This window comes from Pochonia chlamydosporia, chromosome 1 (assembly GCF_001653235.2).
Source record: "Pochonia chlamydosporia 170 chromosome 1, whole genome shotgun sequence".
NCBI lineage: Eukaryota > Fungi > Ascomycota > Sordariomycetes > Hypocreales > Clavicipitaceae > Pochonia > Pochonia chlamydosporia.
In genome coordinates this window covers 7,361,109-7,372,207 of record NC_035790.1, presented here as the reverse complement: position 1 = coordinate 7,372,207, position 11,099 = coordinate 7,361,109, and the positions used below count along the sequence as shown (strand labels likewise).

The window sequence follows — 11,099 nt, the reverse complement described above, 5'->3', positions numbered from 1 at the left end:
TATCTTGTCGAAAGCAATTTAGCACCTCATAGTTGCCCCAACCCATGCCGCTGTAAAACTGCCCGACCTCCCACTCAGCGTCGCACATGTATTCAGCTACGATTTGGCTGCTTGCAGTGGAGGCCCTCTTACATGCGATTTCTCGCATCAAGAATAGCCATCACAATGACAGTCAACACATTATGTGGCGCCTTCCTAGGACCGTGGTAAAAAAAAAAAAAAACCCTCCGGTTCTGTGACAGTGCGAGGGGTTTGGAGAAGGCCTTCTCGTCTGGGATGCGGGATGCATAACTCTAGGGCATCCCTCTGTGCGGGGAGGTACTGCATTCCCACCAAGTTTCCAGTATTATGCTTATTTTCAGACGTAATTTGTCCTGGCCAATGCTTTCGTAATAACGTCAGGCGCTTTCATAAAAAGGGTCTAGAGCTTTGACTTCGAACCGGGGAAGGCATATCCCAGGTGCCAAGCGACTAACAACCCCCGATACTCGTCAGGGGCCTTGTGCCGCCAGAAAGTAACCCTTTGATGCTCGCAAACGACCAATGTCTTAGGCTTCTCTGTGCATCCTTTGCCAAGCACGATTGCGGTACCTTGTCTCTCCTTCTGTTCTACGTTGACTCGCTTCCTACACTGATTCGCCATACTGCAGGACTGTTACCAAAGAAACCCCGTGTTTGAATTCCGCCAGCCGAGTCCAACCACTCCCATTTTATAGATATTCTGCTCTAAAGTGCGTCAAATATAACAGTGGCGAGCAAGCAGGATTGAATTGATAAAAGAGTGCCATAATGCATTTTTATTTTATTTTTATTTTTATTTTTACAAGGAAAACAAGATTGCAACAGAAGGTTCAATATATTGAGCCTTCAAAAGGAATTATAGTGAGGGGCTATCGGAAGCAAACAACAACAGTTATCGGTAGTTATTGAAAGGTAATAAGCAGCTATCGGCAATTCAAATCTTTTGAGATAACTATAAGAGGCAGCTAGCTTCTACTATAGATAACTCAATACAAGGACCAATTCCACTATTCAATATGACTTCCGTAGCTATCGCGTGATATCATTTTATTTTACTTTATTTTAGGGCCACCTACGGCGCGTCTGCGAGCCTTTCGAGAGCATTTCTTGCGGGGGTGCCATTCCTTGCCGTGATACATGCCAAGAAGCTCTCAGTAATGGGAATGAGATTGGACCCGACGAGAGAAGGTGATTGGAGCAGCTATGGCTTCTGCTGCCAAAAATCTGACCAGAGGGGTGTCACGCCTTAATGGAACGTGGCCCAATTGGGTTTGGAGGTACTCCAGTTTCTTGGCTGCGACGTACCATTACGATAGTCACCGTGGAAGCGCAAGAAGCTGTCTCCTAAAACTCCACCAGAATTATCCATGCGTCTTGATCGGCAAACAATTGCTTGGCGCCTATTGTACAGGTACAGAAAAACTCATTATTATTGTATAAAATTAGAAACTATTAGGTATTACCATGCATTCTATTGGTGATCATGGCTTTGGATCTGAAATGAAACTAAGCGCATGGGTGTACGTATGTACAAGCCAACCAATTCGTCTTCGTCATTGGTTTCAAACTGGCACGTAACACTGGTCGTCCCCAATGTTGACTTGACATCATTCACATCACTCCCTACAAAACCCAGGATTCGAATTGTGTAACTGCTCTATCTATTCCTTCTCTCCCGGCCAGTTAGCAGCTTAACATAATAGTTCTCTGATCCTACTCAATCCAGTAGCTGTGACCTTGTCTACGTCAGATTTTGTATCACATATCCAGCCAGAGAACTCTTCTGCACTCATGATTATATTTAGTTCAGCCTATCCGAGCCCAGAACAATAAAATCGCAGCAAATAATCTTTCTTTGGTTGTCCCTGCTAGTTTTTGCTTTTGCCTTCTTGTTTTAGCTTATTCCCATATTAACACTAACGTAGGTGCATAGTAGGGTAGCCAACATAGTGAAGTAGCCACTACTATGCATCTCCTCGTGAAAATAACATCCTAAAACAACCACAACATAAGAAATCAATTAATCTTCACTGCTATCCTCTTCATTAGATGTTTCCACATCGATCTGACAAGTTCGCGCATTATGACCGGTCTTGCCGCATACACTACATCGCCGTCCCTTTGTCTCATAGGCTTCCGACCTCTTATCTGGCGATCTTCTTGCTTTATCTGCTCTTCCACATCATTCTGGTCCTGAAGAGCTTGTCCCTCGGCAATAGTTATGCTACCGCCTTCACGTAGGCGCTTTTTTTTGGCCCTGCGCCGTTTGCTTAATAGTGCATTTGCCTCTCGAAGTTGCTGGTTCTCAGCCTTTAAGAGAGCCATCTTATGCATTATTCCGCATGTGCCTTTCGCAAATTGATCCATAGCATCTAAAATTGATGTCGGTGAGCTTCCCTGATGTCGGCTTATTCTTCTTTTTATATAATCAGTTTGTGAAGTCGCCTCGGTTGGGTTGTTTGGGGTCTTTGGAGCCCACAGATTTGGTAGCTCAGGTGCGGCCTCAACTGGCGATGGCGTTCGTAGCCTTACATCTAGTCGAGATAAGACACTATTTGGGTCAAATGGGATAAGGCCGGCACCTCTAAAAGCTCCCTGGATGTTCTTTTCCGTTATTGAAGCTTTAAATGCGGCGTAAAACGCGGGTAGAAAGTCAGCCTTCGTAATGTGTGTTATTTGCGCCCGCATTAATCCTTCAACTTCTTTGCCATATGCCTTCTTTAGCGGCCCAAAACAGCCAACATCTAGTGGCTGGAGAATATGTGATGAATGGGCTGGCATACAGAGCGTGATAATCTTATGGTCCTTGCAGAATCGCTCAATTCCGTTGAATGGTGACTCTCATGCCCATCCATGATTAGAAGACGATATGCACCATGAGTTCGCGGCTTGGTATGCTTTTCAAAGTGCTGAAGCCATTCTATAGCCTTCTCATATGTAGTCCAGCCGTTGGGGGTTGTGGAGATAACCCAACCCTTTGGTAGGGTACTATCTTCATACCAGTTCGCAAGGTGATACTGCCCCGCAACGATGATAAATGATGGGATAGCCTGGCCGCGAGAATTAATAGACTGGATCACCGAAACCCAATTTCTGTGTGCATGTCGATACGGCAATCAAGGTTCAATTCCTTGGAGCTGACATCGATGATCTTGCATCGTGGTTGGACACCTTGTGCCTTGCGCCGGGAATTCGTGAAGGAAGCAGACGACGACGTATTAAACTACCCAGTGGTAAAGTAACTACAGTTACATTCTACAGCTTGCCGATGAGTGAGAAGAGTAGGGTTAAGAAAACTCGGTTCATAATGGAACGAGATAGTCGGCAGAAGAGCCTTAATGGGTTGACGTATGCCCAGAACGAGGCGCAGGAGGATTTCCGCAACACTCGACGGTGGGCGAATGAGATGGAAAGTGAGAAAGAGGCAGAGCGGCAGAAGGAGATTGACTTGCAGAAGATGGCGTGCAGAGAGGAGCGGCGGCTCGAAATACGGACTATGGAGGAGGAGGCAGAGAGGGAAGCTGTGCGGTTGAGTAAGGCTTTGGGGCAGAAGGAGATGCAACAGATACGGAGGGACCGACTGAGGGGGAGGAAGAAGAGCTATTACCTGGCTGGACTAAAGTTGGTTTGCCATGTCTATGTGAGCTTGTAACAACTATAGTGGTCGAGATCATGCCCATTATAAAGCCCGTCTCATCAAAGTTGTGAAAATTCTCGTCCAGTATGCCATATTTCACGACTGTGTTGCGTACAAGCTCAAACCAAGGCTCAATTATCTTTGGATCTTCGCATAAGGCCCTCTGTTAGTCATATCTACGCGTAAAACGCGTGGATAGCTCTTTGTGCCGCTTAACGAACCTTGAAGCCCAGTTAAGTCCAATAGGAGGCGCGTCGCGATCCGCGAGCAGACGATTCGCCATATCTTGCACACCACAAAGCCTAGGAGGAAATGATCGCGAATCTAGGTCGAGAATATACTCCACAATCATAGATTCCTCTAATTTTGTAAGTTTCTGGCAGGGTGACATTGTACTCCAATAGTTCTCGAAGCGTGGTTCGAGATGGATGGACATGTACATCAACATCCCAAAGAACAAGTAGATCTCGGCGGCGTAGGTTGGCTCCCAGGCTTGCTGTCGACTGTGTTTAGTTCTTGGGTCTTCTATATGGCCAGGTAGCTTGAAATAGCGTACGTTCATGTATTCGACCCATTCATCGAGCATGTGGATTGGGCAAAACAGCCTAAAGATATCGAGTAGGCTATATTGAGGTAGGTCTGTCGAGATACGACGGGGAAAGCCTTGCGAAGGTACTGGCGTAAACGTGGAAGTGGCCGGTTCGGTCAACAAATCGCGTAGGTTTGGCTTTGGAAGGGGCTTCAGCGGGGACGATAGGGGTGGAACGGGCGTGCTATGCGCTGTAACCGCTGATATAGTGGTTCCCTTTCGTCGTTGTTTAGCTGGTCGATAGTCACCCACCAGCTATACTAGCGGCCTTTCGTTTTCCACCTGCCATGTTCATGTTCAGTGTTCCAATCAGGGCAAAAATTGTACGGGTATGGACTTTGGATGGAGAAAATGTCACGGTAGAGTGCATTCGGTACCTTAGTTACTGGTTTGTCTTTGTGGGTCCTCATGCACGTGCCATACAAGTGGCTGCAGTTTGGCAGTCCAGGACATAGTAATCACTCCGACCGGATATGCTTGATGATTCAACAAAGCCGGTTGAACTGACTGTTAGGAAAACCGTAATACACGAGATGTTCACTAATCACCCCATCCGTCGAAAAGATGTCCCATGCTCTTCGTTCAGCACATTAATAAGGGATGAGACAGAGGGCTTCTTTGGGCTTCGGGACTTGAGTCGGATTATTAATGAGAAGCTAGGTTATGGTCATATATCTCATTACTTTATTGTTCTTATATCTTGTGCGTGATGTTGCTACTCTTCCACCGGCAACTACAGTCGTCTGATCTCCAGCACTTTTTTCCATCGAAGTTCTTCTGCTGTCAAAATCTGGCAAATTAGCGAATCCGAAGAACTACAACATGGAGATCAATCGCCACCCTGAGAAAGCGATGTACCAGGCGAGTTCGCTCGGAAAGCCCTCCGGACGATCTCCCTCCCCAATGGCGGACCCTATCGTCAACTCCAGCGCAGAGCAGTCAGACGACGAATCCGGCCAAAAGACCGACCCCCGAGACATCTCACAATGGCCCATCACTCCAGATCTACTACAAATACAACAACGTAACGAGACTAACGGTGGGAAATCGAAGAAGCTGGGTGTGACATGGCAGAACCTCACAGTAAAGGGCATCAGCAGTGATGCGCTTTACAACGAAAATGTTCTCTCTCAATTCAACCCATTCGGGAAGGGTAGTAAAAGCCCACCCCTGAAGACTATTATCGACAACTCCTCTGGATGTGTCAAACCCGGTGAGATGTTGCTTGTTCTTGGAAACCCAGGAGCCGGATGCACAACACTGCTTAGCGTTCTATCAAACCACAGAAATGGCTTCGCAGAAATTACTGGCGACGTCTCGTTCGGCTCCATGACCAGTCAAGAAGCCAAACAATATCGTGGTCAGATCGTCATGAACACAGAAGAGGAGATCTTCTTTCCAGCTCTTTCAGTTGGTGACACCATCAATTTCGCCACACGTTTGAAGGTGCCTTTCCACCTGCCACCGGACATCAAGAACGAGGAGGAGTACGCCCAAATATACAAAGAATTCCTCTTGAAGTCTCTCGGTATCACACACACTAAGAATACCAAGGTCGGAGATGAGTTCATTCGTGGTGTTTCGGGTGGCGAACGCAAGCGAGTGTCCATTCTCGAATGCCTTGCGACTAGAGGCAGCGTCTTCTCCTGGGATAACTCCACTCGTGGTCTCGACGCGAGCACTGCGCTAGATTGGACGAAAGCCATGCGCGCCATGACAGATATTCTTGGTCTCACTACAATTGCCAGTCTGTACCAAGCTGGTAATGGCATCTACGCGCAGTTCGACAAGATTCTGATTCTCGACAACGGCAAGCAGATCTTTTACGGACCTCGAGATGAAGCTGTGCCATATATGGAGGATCTTGGCTTCCTATGCGACCCTGCAGCCAACAAGTCAGATTTCCTCACGAGCGTATCGGCGCCTGCTGTACGCACAATTGCCCCAGACTTTGAGGACCGATTTCCTCGATCAACCGAGGAGCTGCTCGCTGCTTATAACAACTCGCCCATCAAGCCAAGGATGATGGCCGAGCTTGACTACCCAAATAGCCCCGAAGCTCAGCAGAATACGGCGGACTACAAGGAACAGGAGGCTCAAGACAAGCACAAGAACCTCCCAAAGAAAGCTGCGGAGTCCGCAGGATATTTCCATCAGGTGCAGACGGTTACCATACGCCAATTTCAGATCCTCTGGGGGGACAAGCAAACTCTGTTCATCAAGCAAGCCACAACTATCGCTCAGGCGCTGATCGGTGGCTCACTGTTCTACAATGCTCCGGACAACACGGCGGGCTTGTTCATCAAGGGAGGCTCACTCTTCTTCTCTCTACTATATCCTACCTTCATCGCTCTCGCCGAGGTTACGGATTCGTTCGTCGGCCGACCCGTCTTAGCCAAACACCGAGACTTCGCTCTCCACCATCCGTCTGCCTTTGTCTTCGCCCAGGTCATTACCGACATCCCGATCATGCTCTTCCAAATCTCGCACTTTGGAATTGTGCTGTACTTCATGACTGGATTCCATTACACCGCCAAGGCTTTCTTCATCTTCTGGCTCATCAACTTGATGTCGGCCCTGGCTATGACACAGCTGTTCAGGTTCATCGGTGCCGCTTTCCCGAATTTCGACGCAGCAACTAAAGCTTCTGGATTCACCATCGTCGCTGCCTTCACATATGCAGGATACATGATTCCCAAGCCCGACATGCACCCTTGGTTCGTTTGGTTCTTCTGGATTGACCCCATGGCCTACGCGTTCGAAGCATTGCTCGCGAACGAGTTCCACGACCAGGTGATTCCTTGTGTAGGCCCATTCCTGGTTCCAAATGGCGAAGGATACAACCCTGAATCAGGAGGCGGACAAGCATGTACCAGCGTCCGTGGTACGCCTCCTGGAGCAACCAGCGTTACTGGTGACCAATACCTGGCTTCCATGTCCTTCAGCCACAGCAAGCTTTGGCGCAACTTTGGCATTCTCTGCGGCTGGTACGTCTTCTTCGTGGCAATGACCATCTTCGTCACTTCCAGGTGGAAGCAGCTGGGCGAAGGTGGTCGCGGCCTCCTCATCCCCCGTGAGAAGCAGAAGAAGGTACCTAAGGCCGTGGTTGCGGATGAGGAATCCCAGGCTGTCGAGAAGCCATCCGAGAACTCCGGCTCCGATTCCGAGAAGTCTGACGCAACCATCGACAATCAGCTCGTCAACAATACATCGGTCTTTACCTGGAAGAATCTGACTTACACCGTCAAGACGCCGCATGGCGATCGTCTTCTTCTCGACAACGTTCAAGGATTTATCAAGCCCGGTACGCTCGGTGCTCTTATGGGTTCTTCAGGTGTAAGTGCACTAGCAATGCGATTGACAGATGGATATATGCTAACATTTTCACTCAGGCCGGAAAGACTACACTGCTCGACGTTCTAGCTCAACGCAAGACTGATGGTACCATTCATGGCTCCGTTCTAGTCGATGGTCGCCCGCTCCCTGTGTCTTTCCAACGATCTGCTGGCTACGTCGAACAGATGGATGTCCACGAGTCATTGTCCACGGTACGCGAGGCTTTGGAATTCTCTGCTCTTCTTCGTCAGAGTCGTAAAATTCCCCGCGAGGAGAAGCTCCGCTATGTGGACACGATCGTCAAGCTTCTACAGTTGGAAGATCTCGAGCACACCCTCATCGGTCACCCTGGTGCCGGTCTTTCTGTCGAACAGCGCAAGCGTAAGTCTGAATCCATCGGACAGAGTCGAGACAGACACTAACAACTTATCAGGTCTCACAATTGGTGTTGAGCTCGTAGCTAAGCCCAGTATTTTGATCTTCCTCGACGAACCTACCTCTGGTCTCGATGGCCAAGCTGCAAACAACACGGTACGCTTCTTGCGCAAACTCGCGGAAGTCGGACAAGCTGTCCTCGTCACGATTCATCAGCCATCGGCCGACCTCTTTGCCCAATTCGACACCCTTCTCCTACTGGCGAAGGGTGGCAAGACCGTATACTTTGGTGATATCGGCCATCATGCAAGGACCGTCAAGAAATACTTCGCTGATCATGGCGCACCGTGCCCCCGAGAGGCCAACCCTGCTGAGCACATGATTGAAGTCGTATCAGGAAGTCTTTCTAAGGGCAAGGACTGGAACCAAGTCTGGCTCAACTCACCAGAACACGAGAAGATCACTCAAGAGCTTGACACTCTTGTCGCCGATGCTGCCACCAAACCTCCTGGAACTGTCGACGATGGCCATCAATTCGCAGCGCCCATGGGGGAGCAGGTAAAGCTTGTCACGCACCGCATGAATATCTCCTTGTTCCGCAACACCGAGTACATCAACAACAAGCTCATCTTGCATATACTCCTGTCTCTTTACAACGGCTTTTCGTTCTGGTCGATTGGTAACAGCGTCAGCGACCTCCAGCAACGCCTCTTCACGGTCTTCAGTTTCCTGTTTGTCGCCCCCGGTCTCATCTCCCAGCTTCAGCCTATCTTCATCGATCGTCGCAACGTGTATGAGACGCGCGAGAAGAAGAGTAAGACCTACCACTGGGTGCCATTCGTCACTGGCTTGATCGTTTCTGAGCTGCCCTACCTGGTCGTCTGCGGTGTGTTGTACTTTGTGTGTTGGTACTGGACTGCTGGATTGCCAAATGATACCAAGTGGGCAGGCAGCACATTCTTCGTCGCAGTAAGTTCTCTCTTCTTTGGTTGACTCCTCGCTCCAAACCAACAAACCGTCTAGATGTTTTACGAGATGTTGTACACCGGTATTGGACAATCAATCGCCGCGTACGCTCCCAACGCAACCTTTGCATCTCTCGTCAACCCGCTGGTCATAACCACCCTCGTATCATTCTGCGGTGTCTTCGCTCCTTACTCCCAGATCACGGCGTTCTGGAGATACTGGTAAGCCTCATACGACCATCAACACCCACGAGATCAATGCTAACATCACATTTTAGGATCTACTACCTCGATCCCTTCAACTACCTCTTCGGCGCCTTCCTCACCTTCACCACCTTCTCCGTCGATATCACTTGCGAACGGGATGAGCTTGCGGTCTTCAATCCTCCTGCGAACGAGACATGTGGCGACTATCTCTCCACCTATCAGCAAGGCATGGGACGTGGCACGAACCTAACCCAGGCGCTACGGAGAACTGCGAGGTTTGCCGATACACTACTGGACAAGACTACTTGAAGACACTCAACTTGAACGAAGAGTACTACGGCTGGAGGAATGCGGGGTTGGTTGTATTGTGGGCTGGAGTGTTCTACGCCCTGGTGTTCTTGATGATGAAGTTGCGAACCAAGGCGACGAAGAGGGCGTCTGCGTAGACGAATGTTGTTTGTTGAAGAGTGAAAGATTGCCAAGGTACCCTACTCGAAGAAGGGTAAAGACGGAGTGCGAAGTTGAGCGCGTACGTGTTAGAACAGATAATAGATTCTTCAAAACGAGCGTCACCGGACGAGACAAAGTTTAGATTCTACTTTGACCCATTACGGCCGGGATACAACTCTGTCAATATCTAGATGCGGCGTATAGCAAAGTAGAGCGAGCACTGGGCGAGCAATCCCTTGCTAGGGACGTTGAAAAGCGGAAACGGTCGGAAACACCTCCTGAAGATATTAGGGCAGGTGATGAAGCAAGGTATGCCGAGCAAGAGGAGAGAGCAGCGAAGCGCGCGGATCATGACATGGATTACCAGGAGAAATCATCAACCAAGAGCCTCTCAGACTAGAATACCAAATACGTTCCGCTCTGCTAATGTGCTGGAAGGACAGGAGGCGAACCCAGGCAGCTCGCGCCCCAACAGATCACCAGTCACCACAGCTAGGAAGCTTTGAGAATGCAATATGGTCTTAATTACCCAATGAAACTATTACAACAGTCTAAGCTTGGCGAAAAAGCGCAATTTTATGATCTAGGATTTGAATCTTCCTTTGTGCAGCTTCAATACCGCACCTGAAGCGAAGCCCTCTAGCATACCGACTGAATTGTCAAACTGATCTGCAGGTTCGCACTTTCTTTTTGGCCGAAGAAACCGAATGTACCAAGCTAACTATCATTAATGTTCGCAGAGACTTCAGCAATTTGGAACTATCTATGCTCCCCAAACACAAATACGCCGAAAACGAACAGTGACACCTTTGATGATAGATGCCCTTGACACCACCTCCTAGAAAAGCCTGGGCTATACCTCGATGAGATGAATGTTCTTCTCTGGGATAAGTTCCAAACTATTGTCGCGACCTCTAGTATTAGACGAGCCCTTGTTGCCAAAGGTTGGTCTAAAAAGACCGCCTGGCAATGCGCAAGAGAGCAGAATGCTGATTTCTGAGTCTATTACCTGCATAGTCTGGCTTTCAATTGTACCACCTGGTATATGGTGATGAATCTGGATGCGATAAATGGGTTGAATTTAGGGCGACTGGTTGAGCACTACTTGGTAGAATACCTTTGCAAGTAACGCAGTTTCACCCAGACCACGATATCAGATACTGCTTGTATGTGCCCAGGATGAGATCGTTCTCTGGTCTATTTTCCGCTGCCCCACGGGTGCTATCGTATTTGAGGACTTCATAGCCCAGCTTCTCTAGTACTGTGGAAGATGGCCAGAGTATAAATCTGTATTGGTGATGGACAATACATCTTTCCGTCACTCAGAGTCTTGACACATCTCCGCTCTGATGCTTCCACCTATATAAAACTACAGGCATGGGGTAACTTATCATGCGGGTCCTAGATTGAATCCTGTTATGCTTAGAAATTGGGAAAGCACATGTTTTCAGACGTAAATATCATGGTAACAACGATCTCCTAAAATATAGCACGTGAATTTTTTTATTTTTTTTTTGGG

General features: G+C 48.6%; 4 protein-coding genes across 4 annotated transcripts; 2 read left to right on the top strand and 2 right to left on the bottom strand.

Moving 5' to 3' along the window:
• Positions 1-421: 421 nt before the first annotated feature.
• On the bottom strand, positions 422-643 carry VFPPC_16675 (hypothetical protein; the record flags this gene model as incomplete). Its single annotated transcript, XM_018294428.1, has 1 exon — positions 422-643. One exon carries the CDS (start codon positions 641-643, stop codon positions 422-424), a length of 222 nt encoding a protein of 73 aa, XP_018138719.1.
• Positions 644-2,037: 1,394 nt separating this feature from the next.
• Positions 2,038-3,179, bottom strand: VFPPC_16674 (ankyrin repeat domain-containing protein; the record flags this gene model as incomplete). The annotated part of the gene is made up of 3 exons (XM_018294427.1): positions 2,038-2,795; positions 2,840-3,114; positions 3,160-3,179. 3 exons carry the CDS (start codon positions 3,177-3,179, stop codon positions 2,038-2,040), a joined length of 1,053 nt encoding a protein of 350 aa, XP_018138718.1.
• Positions 3,180-3,328: 149 nt separating this feature from the next.
• VFPPC_01951 (hypothetical protein) lies at positions 3,329-3,673 on the top strand (the record flags this gene model as incomplete). The annotated part of the gene is made up of 1 exon (XM_018281685.1): positions 3,329-3,673. The coding sequence occupies one exon, from the start codon at positions 3,329-3,331 to the stop codon at positions 3,671-3,673; it is 345 nt and encodes a 114-aa protein (XP_018138717.1).
• A 1,396-nt stretch (positions 3,674-5,069) lies between these two features.
• VFPPC_18177 (ABC multidrug transporter) lies at positions 5,070-9,439 on the top strand (the record flags this gene model as incomplete). Its single annotated transcript, XM_022429830.1, has 5 exons — positions 5,070-7,583; positions 7,640-7,964; positions 8,017-8,927; positions 8,982-9,145; positions 9,202-9,439. 5 exons carry the CDS (start codon positions 5,070-5,072, stop codon positions 9,437-9,439), a joined length of 4,152 nt encoding a protein of 1,383 aa, XP_022286023.1.
• Positions 9,440-11,099: the final 1,660 nt, after the last annotated feature.